The sequence below is a fragment of the Peromyscus eremicus genome, chromosome 13 (assembly GCF_949786415.1).
Source record: "Peromyscus eremicus chromosome 13, PerEre_H2_v1, whole genome shotgun sequence".
In the NCBI taxonomy this organism is placed as follows: Eukaryota; Metazoa; Chordata; class Mammalia; order Rodentia; family Cricetidae; genus Peromyscus; species Peromyscus eremicus.
Window position 1 is genome coordinate 28354930 of NC_081429.1, and position 14920 is coordinate 28369849.

Genomic DNA, 14920 nt, shown 5'->3' on the forward strand with positions numbered 1-14920 from the left:
AATTAATGCAACATAGGGCAACATGAATAAATGAGTTAACTTGTCTTAAAGTTTTATTTCTTTATTTTCTCCCAATGGTTTCTGAATGTGAACTATTGCATTGTCAATCTGCATAAGATGCTACAATGGAGAGCTGTGCAATTTTTTATATGAGTTTTCTAAAAAATTTTGATTCATTCTATTTGAAATTGCTTATGAAGGTACATCTTTTTTAGAGAAATGTGATCCAAAACTCCTGTGTTTAAAAATAAACTCAAAACCAAATTTTGATATCATTGCAAACTGGTTTAAGAATATATGCATGTGGGGCTAAGTATGGAGCTTGGTAGGAAAGTATGTGCTAAGCATGTACAAGGCTTGGGTTCCACTTCCACTCATCTCCCAAAACTGGGTCCATTGCATTTCTGCACTAGTGTGAATCCTCAAGAGTACTTTTTCTCAGTTCATTCAGATCTCTTGTATGCTGTCTGAAGTACATCAAGTATTCTATCCAATTGGAGCTCTGTATATCTCTCATAGCATTTCTATTCTTTTTCTTCCTTTCTCTGTCTCTGTCTCTCTCTCTCTCAAGACAGGGTTGCTCTGCATAGCCTTGGCTGTCTTGGAATTTACTCTGTAGACCAGTCTGGCCTTGAACTCACAGAGATCCACCTGCCTCTGTCTCCCAAGTGCTGGGATTAAAGGTGTGCATCATCAGGACATTATGGTTTTTTGGGGGGAAGTTTCTCATGTTTGCATTTTTGGGACCCCTTTTCCTACAGCACACAGACCCTGACTACTCGGCTGCCTATGTTGTCATAGAGACTGATGCAGAAGATGGACTCAAGGGCTATGGCATTACGTTCACTCTGGGGAAGGGCACTGAAGTTGGTGAGTTTGAGGACTCAAGTCTTGAGTTTCCAGAATGCTTCATTTTTTACATAGATTCCATTTTTACTCTATTTTTCTCTGTAATCATGCTGCTCAAATGGAGAGAGGGCTCAGTAGTTAAGAGCACTGGCTGCTCTTCCAGAGGACCAGGGTTTAATTTCCAGCACCCACATGGCAACTCATTGCTGCCTGTGACGCCAGTGTCAGGAGATCCAACACTTTCACGCAGACATACATGCAGGCAAGACATGAATGTACATGAAATAAAAATAAATAAAATTTAAAAAAGAAAGCAGAGTTGTTGGTGAATATTATTTTAAGGTGTGTTACTTTTGTTTATGTTGCATTTGTTTAACTCTGTGAAGCTGTGTTACTGTGCCTGTCTAAAACACCTGATGGTCTAATAAAGAGCTGAATGGCCAATAACAAGGCAGGAGAAAGGATAGGCAGGGCTGGTAGGCAGAGAGAATATATAGAAGGAGAAATAATCTGGGAGGAGAGGAAAAGAGATGGAGAAGAAGAAGAAGAAGAAGAAGAAGAAGAAGAAGAAGAAGAAGAAGAAGAAGAAGAAGAAGAAGAAGAAGAAGAAAGAGAAGGCAGGGGATCCAGGGGCCAGCTACAGAGTATGAGCAAGATTTACAGAAGTAAGAGAATGAGAAAAGCCCAGAGGAAAAAGACAGATGGGTTAAATTAAGGAAAGCTGGCAAGCAATGAGCCAAAATTAAGGCCAGGCATTTATAATTAAGAATAAGCCTCTGTGTGTGATTTATTTGGGAGCTGTGTGGTGGGCCTCCCAAAAAGAGCCAAAACAAAAAACAACAGAGTCCCATATCAGAAGAATGCATTAACTTACTGAGGAATCAGACATAAAAGGTATATTTATAATATAGCATGAAAAGTACTGTTTTTTAAAAATGTATCTGAACAGCATGGAAAAGAGTTCTTTCCCTCACCCAAAGGCTTGGGGAAGGTTTCAGAATAGAGGCAAGGCCCAAGAGTAATAGAATCTATCTTCTGGATAAAAGAGGGGACCAAAGATTCAGAAACTCATTCCCACATCCCACTTTCCCCATTAGGCTAAGGATCTCCTGTAAAAGTTTCCCACAAGGTAGTGACTGTTGACCAAGATAGATTTGTGAGCTGTTTCTGCCTTTCTGCAGCTTTAATTGTGCCTGCCTACACGCTGAGCATTCTGTGAAGTTGCTGTCTTTGTCCATACTTCATACCATACAGCACAACCCTGACACATTTCATAATCTACACAGTGGACTTATAAAACCTGGGGCAGACCGCTGAAACCACTCTATTAAAAGCAAAATCTTTGAACTTCACTGCTTTTGGAACACAGTGGAGGGACCTTGAGCATTAAGATGAGATGCTGTTCTTCAGTTGTATTGAGATGACTTTACCTGCCTCACCCACATTCCTGATGGAGGTCTTGGGGCAGGGGTAAATCAACTCCCATGTCTTTTTTACTTTAATGCATGTTTCTTTTGTGCTAATGTTATTGGCTTCCACATTTTCCAGAGTACATCCAGATAGAATCCATTTAAATTTTGATCTTCCTCTGTATTTCCTGAGACTCACTGCATCTCAGTGTTACTTAAACTTGAACCAAAAATGAAATTTTTCATTAGCTCAGTATGATTCTTCCTGCAACCTTTGTCAACTCATTTACCAAGTTATTATTTTAAGTTCACCACCATCACCCAAAATGAGAAAAAAAAAAATAGCGTGTTTCTCATTATTGAAGAGTATGAGTATGTATGTATGACCAAGATATAGAGAGAGCAGGTTGTATATTAATGTATAGAATAGAACAAAGGTTTCTTTTTGTTGAGTGGATTTTTCCACCAACTCATCTTGCAGGAGAAAACTTGGGTTTAGTCAGCAAGAAGCTGCCTTTAAGGCTAATTTTTGCCATATGAATCTCCCCATCCTAGAACCAAAACACCACGACTCAAATTTCTATTGAATACAGAATTTTTTAGTTAACCTTCTGCAGCATCTTCATGTCAAAGCAAGGAAAATCCACATACTATAGATAAATTTTTCACTGTGGCTTGTACCACTCTTAGAGTCATAGAAGTTGAGATCATTCACAGCTTTTGTTAGATGCATTTGCTATTGTGGTAGAGACCATAGGCTGCTTTACCCAGTGATTTATAACAACAATCAAAGCCACGAGGCCAGAGTTTGATGTAGATAATAATATACCTCACTGTGAGTCACTAACTTACTCTAGATTTTTGTTTTAATCCAAGAACATCAACCGTCAAGGAATGAGGAGGATATTGTCTTCTTGCAGTTTTGTGGCATAAATATCCCAACTAGAATGATTGTGTATTCCATTAACAAAAGCCCTAGAGAACCCAGAGTGGTTGGTTCAGCCCTAAATGCTGCATCCATCAGCAAGTGTTCGTCACTGGAAAGCTGTTTCACTCAGACATGGTGATGCTTTAAAAATGTCTTTATCTAGCATACAGTAAAGCTGTATCCCTATAACTACCTTATTAAATGACCTAAAAGTTTACTATGGAATCAATACAACACCAAACAAATTTACCAAAATGTTTTGTAATTAATTGCTTTGGGGCACATTAATGACTTGTTTATTTTGGTCTTTGACACATGGACTAAATGTGTCCTAAAAGGAACAAAGTCTGGAAGGACTTCCAATTGCACATATGAGACAAGTGTCCTACCATGGGCTCCCTCTAAGGGCCTCTTCAAATAATACAATGAAGCCCTTTTTTTTAAACTTTATTAAAACACTGAGTTTATTTCACATGTATATTTGTCTCCCTACCGTTTCCACATCTGACCACACTCTTACTATGTCCTATCATAACATTCCATATATACTTAAAACCAAGTAAAGGGTGGAGTTCCATCCTTGAAAACTAAACAGGCGTTTTAGAGAACACATTCTTGGCTATGGAACCTGGACAACATTTATCAAACACAGTAGGGAAAGTTCTCACTTTGCATTATAAAAAGGAAGGCCAGATATCAACTGTTACAGAAATGAAATAAGATGAATATTTCAAACTGTTTAAACCATTTTCTTAAAGAGACTTCCTCTACTGTCAGAGATCTTGAATAGCCTCCTGGTCAGTCATCCAGAAGCAATTCTTCACATAATGAACTTGGCTTCCACTTTTGGAAGAAAACCACCTTTATTTATACTTGCTTGCATTTTTGGCTTAATGTCTTCTATAGAACTAGGTCCTTTAGGTGTTTTAGGAGTTTTTTCCTATTTTGTTTTGTTTTGTTTTTTTAAAGACTCTTGACCTTTTGATCTTGGTGCTAATGGTTTTCAGTCTTTTCCATTTTGGTTCAATTTTTGTACACTTTTGATTGGGTATTTTGTACAGATTTTTTCACTGGAACTTTTTCTTCAGTTTCCTCATTATCAAAATCATCATAATCATCACCATCATCATCATCTTTGTCAAATTTTTCTTTTTTCTGTGGAACTTTGCTTATTACCACTTCCAGTAGCAGTTTGTATTCAGACATACTTAAGAGTTTTACATCCTCCTCATCTTCATCTTCTGACTCTGCATCTTCCTTTATGGCTACTAAGTGCTGTCCACTAATGTGCACAGGCTCTGATCCACCCTTCAACCTTAAGGACCACAGGTTGTATAACTTCAAAGGCCCCCAAGGGAAAGAGTTAGTTGTACAGACATTTTCAAAGTTTTCAGTGTTTCTTTAATTGGACTGCCTTCATAGTTCACTGCTTCTGCCTCTATGATGTGTGATTCTTCTTTTGCTCCTGCCTGTAAATCATTCTTAGTGATAATTGGTGCTCATTCTCATCATTATCCACCTTACAGTGATAATCTTTGTCAGTCTTTGTTCACAACCGAAAAGGTCGTTCTGAGGCATAAGAGGGCTCATGTCCATGTCCGTCGAGTCTTCCATGAGTGGAAGCATGCATTTCAGTGTGAGAGAAGTCAAGCCAGGCACAATGAACCCTTTTAAAGCACCAAAAATAAATAGTTAATGGTGATGTTAACCCAAATTATGTTTAACTTTAACTGCATACTGAAAATGTAGTATAAGTCACTGGGAAGAAGTTTAATGCTATAATGGTATTTTCATGTACATAAAGTATTCTTTATGCAAGTATGCTACATGCAAATAAATTCATCTTCAGTAGTATATGATGTTGTGAATCAAGTATCTTTATTTGCCACTATTTAAAAATAAGTTCAAATTAAAAACAAAGTAAAATAAAAATAAAAGTAAGTTCATAGTTCCATAACTCAGAGTGTTCTTATCCTTTTAGAGCAATGAATTAGCAAGGTTTGGTTTTGAACCTCCTTGCCTGACACATTACCCAGTGAATAGGAAAACACTTTGGGAATAGTAACTAAACTTACAAGTCTATGATTTTGCTTTTCACATGACAACCAATCAGAATATATTTGCTCCATTCAGTATGTGGACTCCTAGCTGTTGTAGTTATGTCTAGTTCTTAGTTAACAGTAGGCACAGACACATTTTGGAAGAATATTAAAGTATATGAGTTTTTTGTATTTTAATTATTTTCATAAAATGCCCATATCCATCTGTTTGTGGTATTTAATGTCTTAATTTCCTGACTGCATATTAACACATGAACAAGAATACAATCCTATTTTGATAGTTGTCTGTGCTGTGAATGCTCTTGCCCACCACGTGCTTCACAAGGATCTCAGGGACATTGTTGGTGACTTCAGAGGCTTCTACAGACAGCTCACAAGTGATGGGCAGCTCAGATGGGTAAGGAATGTATTTTGTTTTGTTTTTAAAAAGTGTGTGTGTGTGTACCCCCATGTAGGCCAGAAGAGGGTGTAAGATCCCCTGAAGCTGGGGTACACAAGTTTGTGAGTCACCTGATGTGGTATTGGGAATCGAACTCCAGTTCCCTGAAAGATCAGCAAGTCCCCTTACCCTCTGAACTATCTCTCCAGCTCCAGGGAGCTGTTTTATAAAAAGCTTTTATAAATAATGTTTCTACAGTCTATGATGGCCTTTGGTTGTAACAAATATAAAAATAGAGAAGGGTTTTCAATTTTTTTTCATAAACAGTTTCATTCAGTTAAATTAAGGCTTGAACCATTTAGATCATCAGCATTTTGAGATAGTTCCTTTCTATAAGACTTGAATCTGAATGCATTTGGATCTCAAGAAATCCAACTATTATATACTACACTGCCTACTGTCTGGATCGAACAGAGTCCAGCCAGGCCTGTGATTGTGGCTTATGCCTATAATCCCAGCACTAAGATTGTGATCACCATGGGCTTGAGGCCAACTTGGGCTACAGAGTAAGAACCTGTTTCAAAAGGACAAATAAAGAGGTCTAGAATATAAAAGTCCAAATGGGCAGCCCTTTGGGTGAAGATGTGAATAGTAATGGCATTGTAGGAGTAGCTAGAAGGTAGAGAATATAAGAGGAAAACTACAAACATAGAGGAGAATTGTGTTTTTGTATATATAGGTCAGTATCTGAACCATAAAGTCAAAGCATAAAAAAATAGTTCTAAAGAAAGGACTCTAGACCAGGTTGTGGTGGTGCATTTCTTTAATCCCAGCACTCGGGAGGCAGAGCCAGGCGGATCTCTATGAGTTCAAGGCCAGCCTGAATTACAGAGTGAGTTCCAGGACAGGGACCAAAACTACACAGAGAAACCCTGTCTCGAAAAACCAAAAAAAAAAAAAAAAGAAAGAAAAAAAGAAAAAAGAAAAGAAAAGAAAGAAAGGACTCTAATACAGCAAGATAACTCCAGTAATCTAGACTTTTTTCTGTCTCCTGATACCAAGTTTCTTTTTTCTAAGTCTGTTCAGTTTCCTTTCAATGCAGAGACAGGCACAAGAAACTTTCTCTGTTTCCTTGGCTTGTATTTTTAACTTTATATAAAGTAAGTTAAACATGCCTTAAAAAGTCACACCTTGAAGGAGCTCCCATTAGGCAAATCTTGAATAATTTCAACATGAGAATAGATAGGATAATAATGGCTTATAACTGTTATAATGTAAGAACCCATGAGTCCATTCAGGCAATAAATAAAAGAAAGTTCATCATCAATAGAATGCAACCTAATGAGTATGAGGCCAATAGTGACATCATAGTTGTTGTTAATCTGGGGCAGTAATATACTTCCTTGGAAAAGGAAAATGGTAACTCCATAGTAAAGAAAATAAATGAATAATAACTTACTAAAGCAGTATAATTTAATAACCCTGATAATAAGGCAAGATGTCATCATCAATTATATAATATGTTATGTTAATCAGCCCATATTGAGGGATACTAGACAAGTCAAGGCCCACACTCTAAAAAATGGCACTCTCATTCAAAGAAGTATAAATGAATTTTACATAAAAGGCTGAAGACACATGCCAGCTAAATGCAACATGTGGTCCTGAGTCAGATATGAGTCAGGACAAAATGAAGCACATTATTGGGAAAATTGGTAAGATTTGATTATGGGCCATCTTTTAGATAACATTCCATCAACATATTTCTTGAATGTGATCATTGTATTATGAGGACACATGTAGGAGAATGTCCTAGTTTTTAGTAACTGCAAACAGAGGTATTTATGATTACAAAAAAAGGATGATATTTGCAACTTTGCTTTTAGATGGTTAGGAAAAGTAAATGTGTTTACAGACAGAGAAGAGAAGGAGTTCGGGTTTTTTATTTCTACTTTTGCAACTTGTCTGTGAGTCAGAAACTGAATTTCCACTGCTGCCATTTTTTTATTTGTTTGTTTTTGAGCCAGGGTCTTTCTGTGTAAAACAGGCTGGCCTTGAACTCATGATTCTCTCTCCTCAGCTTCCTGAGTTCTGTGAGTGTAGCTGTTTGCTACCACACCTGGTTTGTCTTTAAATTCCTCCCCTCCCCGAAAAAAATGTCCCTGGAGAAAGCCCAGACATCTTTTCTGAACTAAGACAACACTGTTGTGCTTTGTTTCCCAACCAGATTGGTCCAGAGAAAGGTGTAGTGCATCTGGCTACGGCAGCCATTCTGAATGCTGTGTGGGACCTGTGGGCAAAGCAGGAAGGGAAGGTAATGATTGCAGAGGCACACCTGTGGCTCCCCAACTCAAGGGGGTACATGACTGCAGTCCCAAATTTGTCGGGGCAGGACCAAGGAAAAGGGGGAAGGGACAACAAAGGTAAAGAAGCAGTTAGGGGTAGCAGACTCATGGGAGCATTGGGGATGGGGCGGGAAATGAACCACATGTCTGGGGGCAGTACCATTGGTGCATTCACATCAGACAAAAATGATTGTTTTACACGTTTTTTCTTTCTTTCTTTCTTTCTTTCTTTCTTTCTTTCTTTCTTTCTTTCTTTCTTTCTTTCTTTCTTTCTTTCTTTTTCATTCAAGCCTTTGTGGAAGCTGCTTGTGGACATGGTAAGTAGAGTCTTTAATATTATAGTTATTTCTAAAGGAAATGCTTTGTAGATTACATGGTATTATTGATAATCAGTAAGACTATTCAGGACTAGTCTGTTGATCATTGATTATAAAATGAATCATGGGCATGAACCTAGGGCCTTGCATGCTAGGTAAGCACTCTACAACAAACTCATATTCCCAGCTCATTTCTGACTATTTGAAATAGCAGATAGCTGTACTCGTGCAGGCAAGCAAGGATGGGAGGCAGTGAGGTCAAGTCCTCCTTTCTTCTGAAGGGTCCTTACAAATGTCATACAAGTTCTGAGCTCCTACTGCTTGAGAAAACCACCTGAACGATTAGGAGCCTCAGAATCAGTTTAAATATCAAATGAAAATACAACTCCATCAATTTTGAAAAGCCACATACTATTACTAAGACATCTTATGGCCACTTTAAAAACATGATGAGGTCATGGCAGTTTCCACCATAAAGTTCCATCAGGGCAACAGTGTAATACTGAATTCCAAAGACATACAGTTGGCTGTTTTCTTTCTCAGATAACTATTTGTAGCACGGATGAGTGCCTGATTGCTAAGGAGGGTAAAAAAATTCTTTGTGCAGTTAATGAGGAGGGACCTTCAGACCCAAGTAGACCTGACTTTCAGCACAGGCTTCATTAATAAGTAGCAGAACATCCTTGAGCATGTTGCTTATCACTGAATGGTAGGTGACTCAGGTAATTTCTGAGGGCCCACAAATAAAGACCCTGTCTCGGGGTTTCTCTTGCTGTGAAGAGACACCATGGCCACAGCAACTCATTTAATTGAAGTGGCGGCTTACAGTTCAGAGGTTCAGTCCATTATCATCATGGTGGGGAAGCATGGTGGCATGCAGGCAGACATGGCGCTGGAGAAGAAGCTAAGAGTCCTTCATCTTGCAGACAACAGGAAGTTGACTGAGACACTGGACAGTATCCTGAGCATAGGAAACCTCAAAGCCTGCCCCCACAGTGACACACTTCCTCTAACAAGGCCCTACCCATCCAACGAAGTCACATCTCCTAATAGTGCCACTCCCTATTAACTTATGGGGACTAATTACATTCAAATTACCACAGGATACCATTATTATTTGATAGTAAAGTGAAGGAAAAGCAATGAATATGGGCTTTGAAGACTTTGCTCCTCCTCTAGGGGCAGATGGAGCCTAGATGCTCACACAGCTTCTTTCTGACAGGCTGAGGGTAGCATGGGGCCATCTGAAGGGAAGGGTACAGGGAAGCTCAGCCTTTTACAGGGGTATAACCAATAGTCATGAAAAGAATTTAAAGTCCAGTTAGGCATAGTGGTGCATGTTTTTAATCCAAGCACTCTGGAGGCAGAGACAGGTGGATCTTGAGGCTAGTCTGGTCTATATAGTGAGTTCCAGGATAGCCAGAGCTATATAGTGAGACACTCTTTAGAAAACAAGCAAACGAACACAATGAAAAAGAATTATTTGAAGTTCAGCAGAGTGGTGCCTGAGGTCTCACCTGAAGACTTTCCATCATTTATTTATATTTTATGGAATTGGGTGTTCGCCTGCACGTATGTCTGTACCACATGTATACAGTATCTGCAGAGACCAGAAGAGGGTATTAGATTCCCTGAAACGAGTTATAGATATTTGTGGGCAGCAGGGTGGGTGCTAGGCATTGAATGTGGGTTTTCTAGAAGGGCTGCCAGTGCTGTTAACCATGGCACTGAGTCATTTCTCTAGTCTGCTGCCCATCTTCTAGATTCTGTTTTCTGTCCTGGTCATCTTCTAAAAGATGCAGGGTCTCCAGGCTGAAAGAGCTTTTGAGATTTTCTGTTCTAATGACATATTACTAGTCAAATGGATATGAATGGGAACAGAGTTGTGATTAACTTCCTCATGACTGTTATATGTGGGGGTGAGGATATCAGGCCCAGGCATCCTGGGCAAAGTGGTGAGTGAGCATGAAGGAACAGGACTAGCACAGGGCCAGCATCCTCCTGGAGGATTAGTGCATCACTCGCCTCCTGTCAGGAAATCAGTCTTTGGGGAGATGGCCACAGTCACACTATGGCCCACACTTGTGGACCCAGGGCTGACCCGAGTGGTCGACTCTGAACACAGCCTTCCATCCACTCTGCTGTGCTGCTCCAGGACTACCTTAATCATCTCATAGTTCAGTGAAATCAGTATGACAGGTAGACCAGACTCAGAGAGGTACTCAAGGTACCATCTACTCCTTCACTTGGTGCTGAATGTTCACTGGGTACCAGGCCCTCTGGCCAAGAATCCATATTAATTGGAAAGAACAGGGCAACGACAGGAAGTAAAAGTTAAGACAGGAGGGTTGAGGGTCTGAGAGCTCCTTAGGGGCAGCAATGAATCTCTAAAATGTTCAATACTAAAGAATGACAGTACCAGACACACAAATCCAAAGATCCCTTCCTGGAAAGGATAAGCCCATGGGATCAGTTTAAGTATAGATAAATTATCTGCCTATGGATTGATCTGGGCCTTTCTCTTCCTGTGCACCAGGATCCACAGGTGCTGTTGTCCTGTATTGATTTCAGGTACATCACTGACATCTTGACAGAAGAGGAGGCCTATGGTGAGTTATGTGTAAGCTGTGGGTCTGGAAGGGTTCTGGTGCTTACCAAGGAGTGAACACAGCAGATGCAGACTTTATCATCTAAATGAATGAGTGATACTATTCTCCTCCTCCTCCCCAGAAATACTGAAGAAAGGTCAGCTTGGTAAAAAAGAAAGAGGTATGTTGTGAGAAAATGTCCTTCTCTGTTTGTGCTATCAATGTCTACTTTTGAACATCCATATCTTCTGGGGTGCACATGATGCTCCCAGATACCCTGTACTAAGCATTAGACCCTTAGTCATATATGCAAATCTGGGTGAAGAGGCCACTAGTGGTGTGACTTGGCTGCAGGGCTCAGTTCAGCAATAGTTCAAGGAGGTTTAGCTTCCATGTTGCACTGTGGGATAGGGAACTTTGAGGAGCAGGGCATTCAGTGAATATCCTTATTGTTTGAGTTGGACACAACCAGAGGTGGGCTAATGGTAGTGGGTGTATAAAGGACACCCAAGAGAACAATTGGACTCCCTGTGGACAACAACTTAGCTCTCAACAATTCTAATTCTGAAGTTTCCTAGAAAGTGCCAACTGTTGTGTTTTCCAGAAGAACAAATGCTGAGACACGGCTACCCTGCCTACACCACATCATGCGCCTGGTTGGGGTATTCAGACAGTACACTGAAGCAGGTAAGCTTTTAAACCTGTTTTTACAGACAGGCCAAAGCAGGAGAAGCAAGCTAGTTCATATATATCCACACTACTATCATCATACCTGGCTCTGATAACCAGATAAGTGGGAACACACTCACACACCCCAGTCTCCTTGGACACACACACACACACACACACACACACACACACACACACACACACACACCAGTCTCTTTGGACAACAACTGAGTATCCTGTTGTGTAACTCAATCTCCAAGGACTAATCTGCTTTACTTGCCAATTGTGCAAGTCCAGATTGCCACCTAAGTCTCTGACCTACAGCAGCTAGAACATAGGTTTCTATAATCTAATACCTTGAGTTTTATTATTCACGAGACTAGCTCAGAGAACCTTTGACTTACGTTTACCAGTGTATCACAAAGGATGTAACTTAGGAAGATCCAGGTAGAGTGGAATCACAAGCAAAGTGTGTAGGGGAGGCAGTATAGAGCTTCCGTGCCCTCTTGGTGTGCTTCCAGATACTACCACATGTTCACTAACCCTGAAATTCCCTGGACTCTGTCCTTCTGGACTTTTACAGAGGGTCCATTAATAAGCATATTGATTACATCATGGGCTTTGGGTAAGCAATTCAACCATCAATCTTTCTTTCTCTGGTGGTTTCAGGGTAGGACTAAAAGTTCTAACCCTTTAGTCATAGCTTGGTCTAAAGGTAACCAACTGATGAAGGGACTGATTTTAGGGTCAATTTATTGGTATACAAAAGATACTATCACTAAGGAGATTCTGTGTTTTAGGAACTGCATGCTAGGAAATAATATGGGAAGGTAGAGTGCAGAAGGGGACCAATGCCAGATGTATGTTCCTTATGTCACACTGGCTTTCTGAGAGAATTTTACTGTTTCTCATTAGCCTTCTTACATGAGAGAAAGAAAAGCCATTCACTTTGACTTAGTAAGGCTCGTGTTGGGTTCTGGGAGATGATAGCCTAGTTTTGATTCTATGCATATGTAGCCATGTAACAGTGTCAAGTTGCTTAGCTACACTGAGCCTCAGTTTCCTTTCTGTGAAGTAGAAAAACAATACCCTGTCTCTTATGGGACAGTTTTGAAGATTCAGACAAAGCTCTAAGTATTCCTATCACAGCTAGTACATGGTCATTTAATATTCTTTCTTACTGTATTATGTATGTGTTTAGACCCAGGGCCTCATATGTGCTAGGCAGGCACTTGAAAACTGATTTGCACCCCCCAGCCCTACTTCCTCACCATATTGTGTTCACATAGGGCCAAGAAAAAAGGAGAGAGGGAGAAGCTGGCTTCTGGTTTTTACTCTTACATGTGTTAGTTTTGTGGATGCCACAAAGAATGCTAACTTTAGAAAGAAGGACATCCATACTGCATCCGCCTTTCAGGAACGTTTATGACAATGAAAGGAATTGTTCCCACAGAGATAAGGAAAGGAAGCCACTTCCCAACTAGAGTGATGCTGTTGGTCAAACTGCTTCTGCCTCTAATTTAAATAACACACGCTCATTCCTCGGGTTTCTACTAACAACCATAATGTCTGTGAAACCAAGATCAGAAACTACCGCAGTACCATCAGGCCAGGGAAACTGGTGCGTTATACCAATATGTAATGAGAGATGTACCCCTTTCCTCACAGCTCTGTGCAGCGGCACTGAAGGACGGCTGGACCAGGTAAGTTATCTATGCAATGGTGGACTTGACATTCCCAGTTAGCAACACTCAGAGGCCAAAGATGTGAAGAGGAGCCAAAGATTAAATGTCACTTAAAATGCCTGAAGAAACTAGACTAGTGTGTCAGCACACAGACATTTCAACCTGGGCTAGACACAGTCTCTTTAAAGACAAGGTGTGAATCTACTTAGAATCCTAGAATATCACACATGGAAGAGTGATATTCTTTGGAAAATAACAGCTTCAAGCACCTATCCAGTATACAAATCCATTCTATCTGTTTCTTTTTTGTAGTGCAAGGGATAAAACCCAGAGCCTCATACACATTAGGCAATGACTCCGTTGCTGAACTCCAACTCCAACCAGGACCCTCATTTTAACAAGACCCCCTCAGTTATTCCTCATTTGTGCACCCAAATTTAAGAGGGACTGGACCCTTGTTAATGCCTTAGCTAAACAGAGTGATAGCATGAAGAAGGCAAGGCAAGGGCTTTAGCATCTGTAGACAGATGTTTGGCATCTGATAGAATTAAAAAACTCTTGCCTTTTCCAACCATCCCTTTTCAAGGACTCTGTGTGACCCTAGGCAGATTTCTCAGCCTCTGAAACACAGGTCTTCCCTCTCTCCTGTTCCTTCTAAGACTCGCCATATTTGGTGAGAATTAACACAAGGTGAATTTGTACCATGAGGACCAGCCTCTCCCTACCCATGACGGGGGCTGAGTCAACTCTAGTCAGGAGGACTCCAGAAAGATTTATGGGCCTCAGCACAAAATGTGTACGGAGGCTATGGCCAGCTGTCTCCAGTATTCTCCAGTATTACAAATCATATAGCTGAAACTTCTATCTCTGGGTATTCGTTCTGAGTAAGAGAAAACAACACAGTGGACGCCTGAATATGTTCAGGTTTTTAAAAAATATATTTCTAATTGAAATAAAATTACATTACTTTCCCTCCCTCCCTTTCCTACCAGCTACCCTCCCCCAAACCCCCACTTTTAAATCGACAGCCTGTTTTTCTTTGATTATCATTGTTACATATGTGTGTGTGTGTGTGTGTGTGTGTGTGTGTGTGTGTGTGTGTATACACAATTGGATATAATTACAACCTGCTGAGTCCATTTTTGCTGGTAGTGGTGTATATAATTTCAAGGCTGACCACTCTGTATTGGATAAGACTAAGGGAAGAGGCTGATTCTCCTCTTAGTAGTCATCTGTTGCTTGTAGTTCTTGTCTAGGGGTGGGACCCTGCAAGATTTTCCTCCTTCCGTGTTAAAATGTCTATTGACATTGCCATTGTTCTGGTCTTGTTTAGGCAGTCATTTCAAGAAGAGACTTTCAGAATAAACTTTCTGGTATTCTGCCTCTTAACAATCTTTGTCCCTTTTTCCAAGATGTTCCCTGAGGCATTGATGCAGGAGCTTTGATGTATATTATCCTTTAGGGTTGGGCTCCCGATGATCTGTTGATCTCTGTGTTGTGTACAGTTGTGATTTTCTGTGATGGCCTCATTTGATGTAAAGAGAGTCTCCTTTGAAGGGGGTTAGTAGCTACAATTATCCAGGAAAGGTGACTCCTGTACCTATGTGAAGCTTTTATGAGCCTAATGGGCCTCTTAGTAGACAGAGAGATTGGGTACATTGAAGAGTAGACGACCTAGGCTCTGTCTGCTG

At 40.2% G+C, this 14920-nt stretch overlaps 1 protein-coding gene and 1 pseudogene across 1 annotated transcript in view; one reads left to right on the top strand and one right to left on the bottom strand.

Annotated features, from left to right (window-relative positions):
* Positions 1-776: 776 nt before the first annotated feature.
* Positions 777-14920, top strand: part of Enosf1 (enolase superfamily member 1) — a 32637-nt gene continuing 18493 nt past the window's right edge. Inside the window, exons 1-7 of the mRNA XM_059278507.1 lie at positions 777-870; positions 7853-7939; positions 8261-8287; positions 10824-10896; positions 11018-11056; positions 11480-11562; positions 13213-13247. Coding sequence (XP_059134490.1) covers positions 808-870; positions 7853-7939; positions 8261-8287; positions 10824-10896; positions 11018-11056; positions 11480-11562; positions 13213-13247 — 407 coding nt within the window. The 5' untranslated portion in view covers positions 777-807. The remainder of the gene's footprint in view (positions 871-7852; positions 7940-8260; positions 8288-10823; positions 10897-11017; positions 11057-11479; positions 11563-13212; positions 13248-14920) is intronic.
* LOC131923465 (nucleophosmin-like) lies at positions 3939-4800 on the bottom strand (annotated as a pseudogene).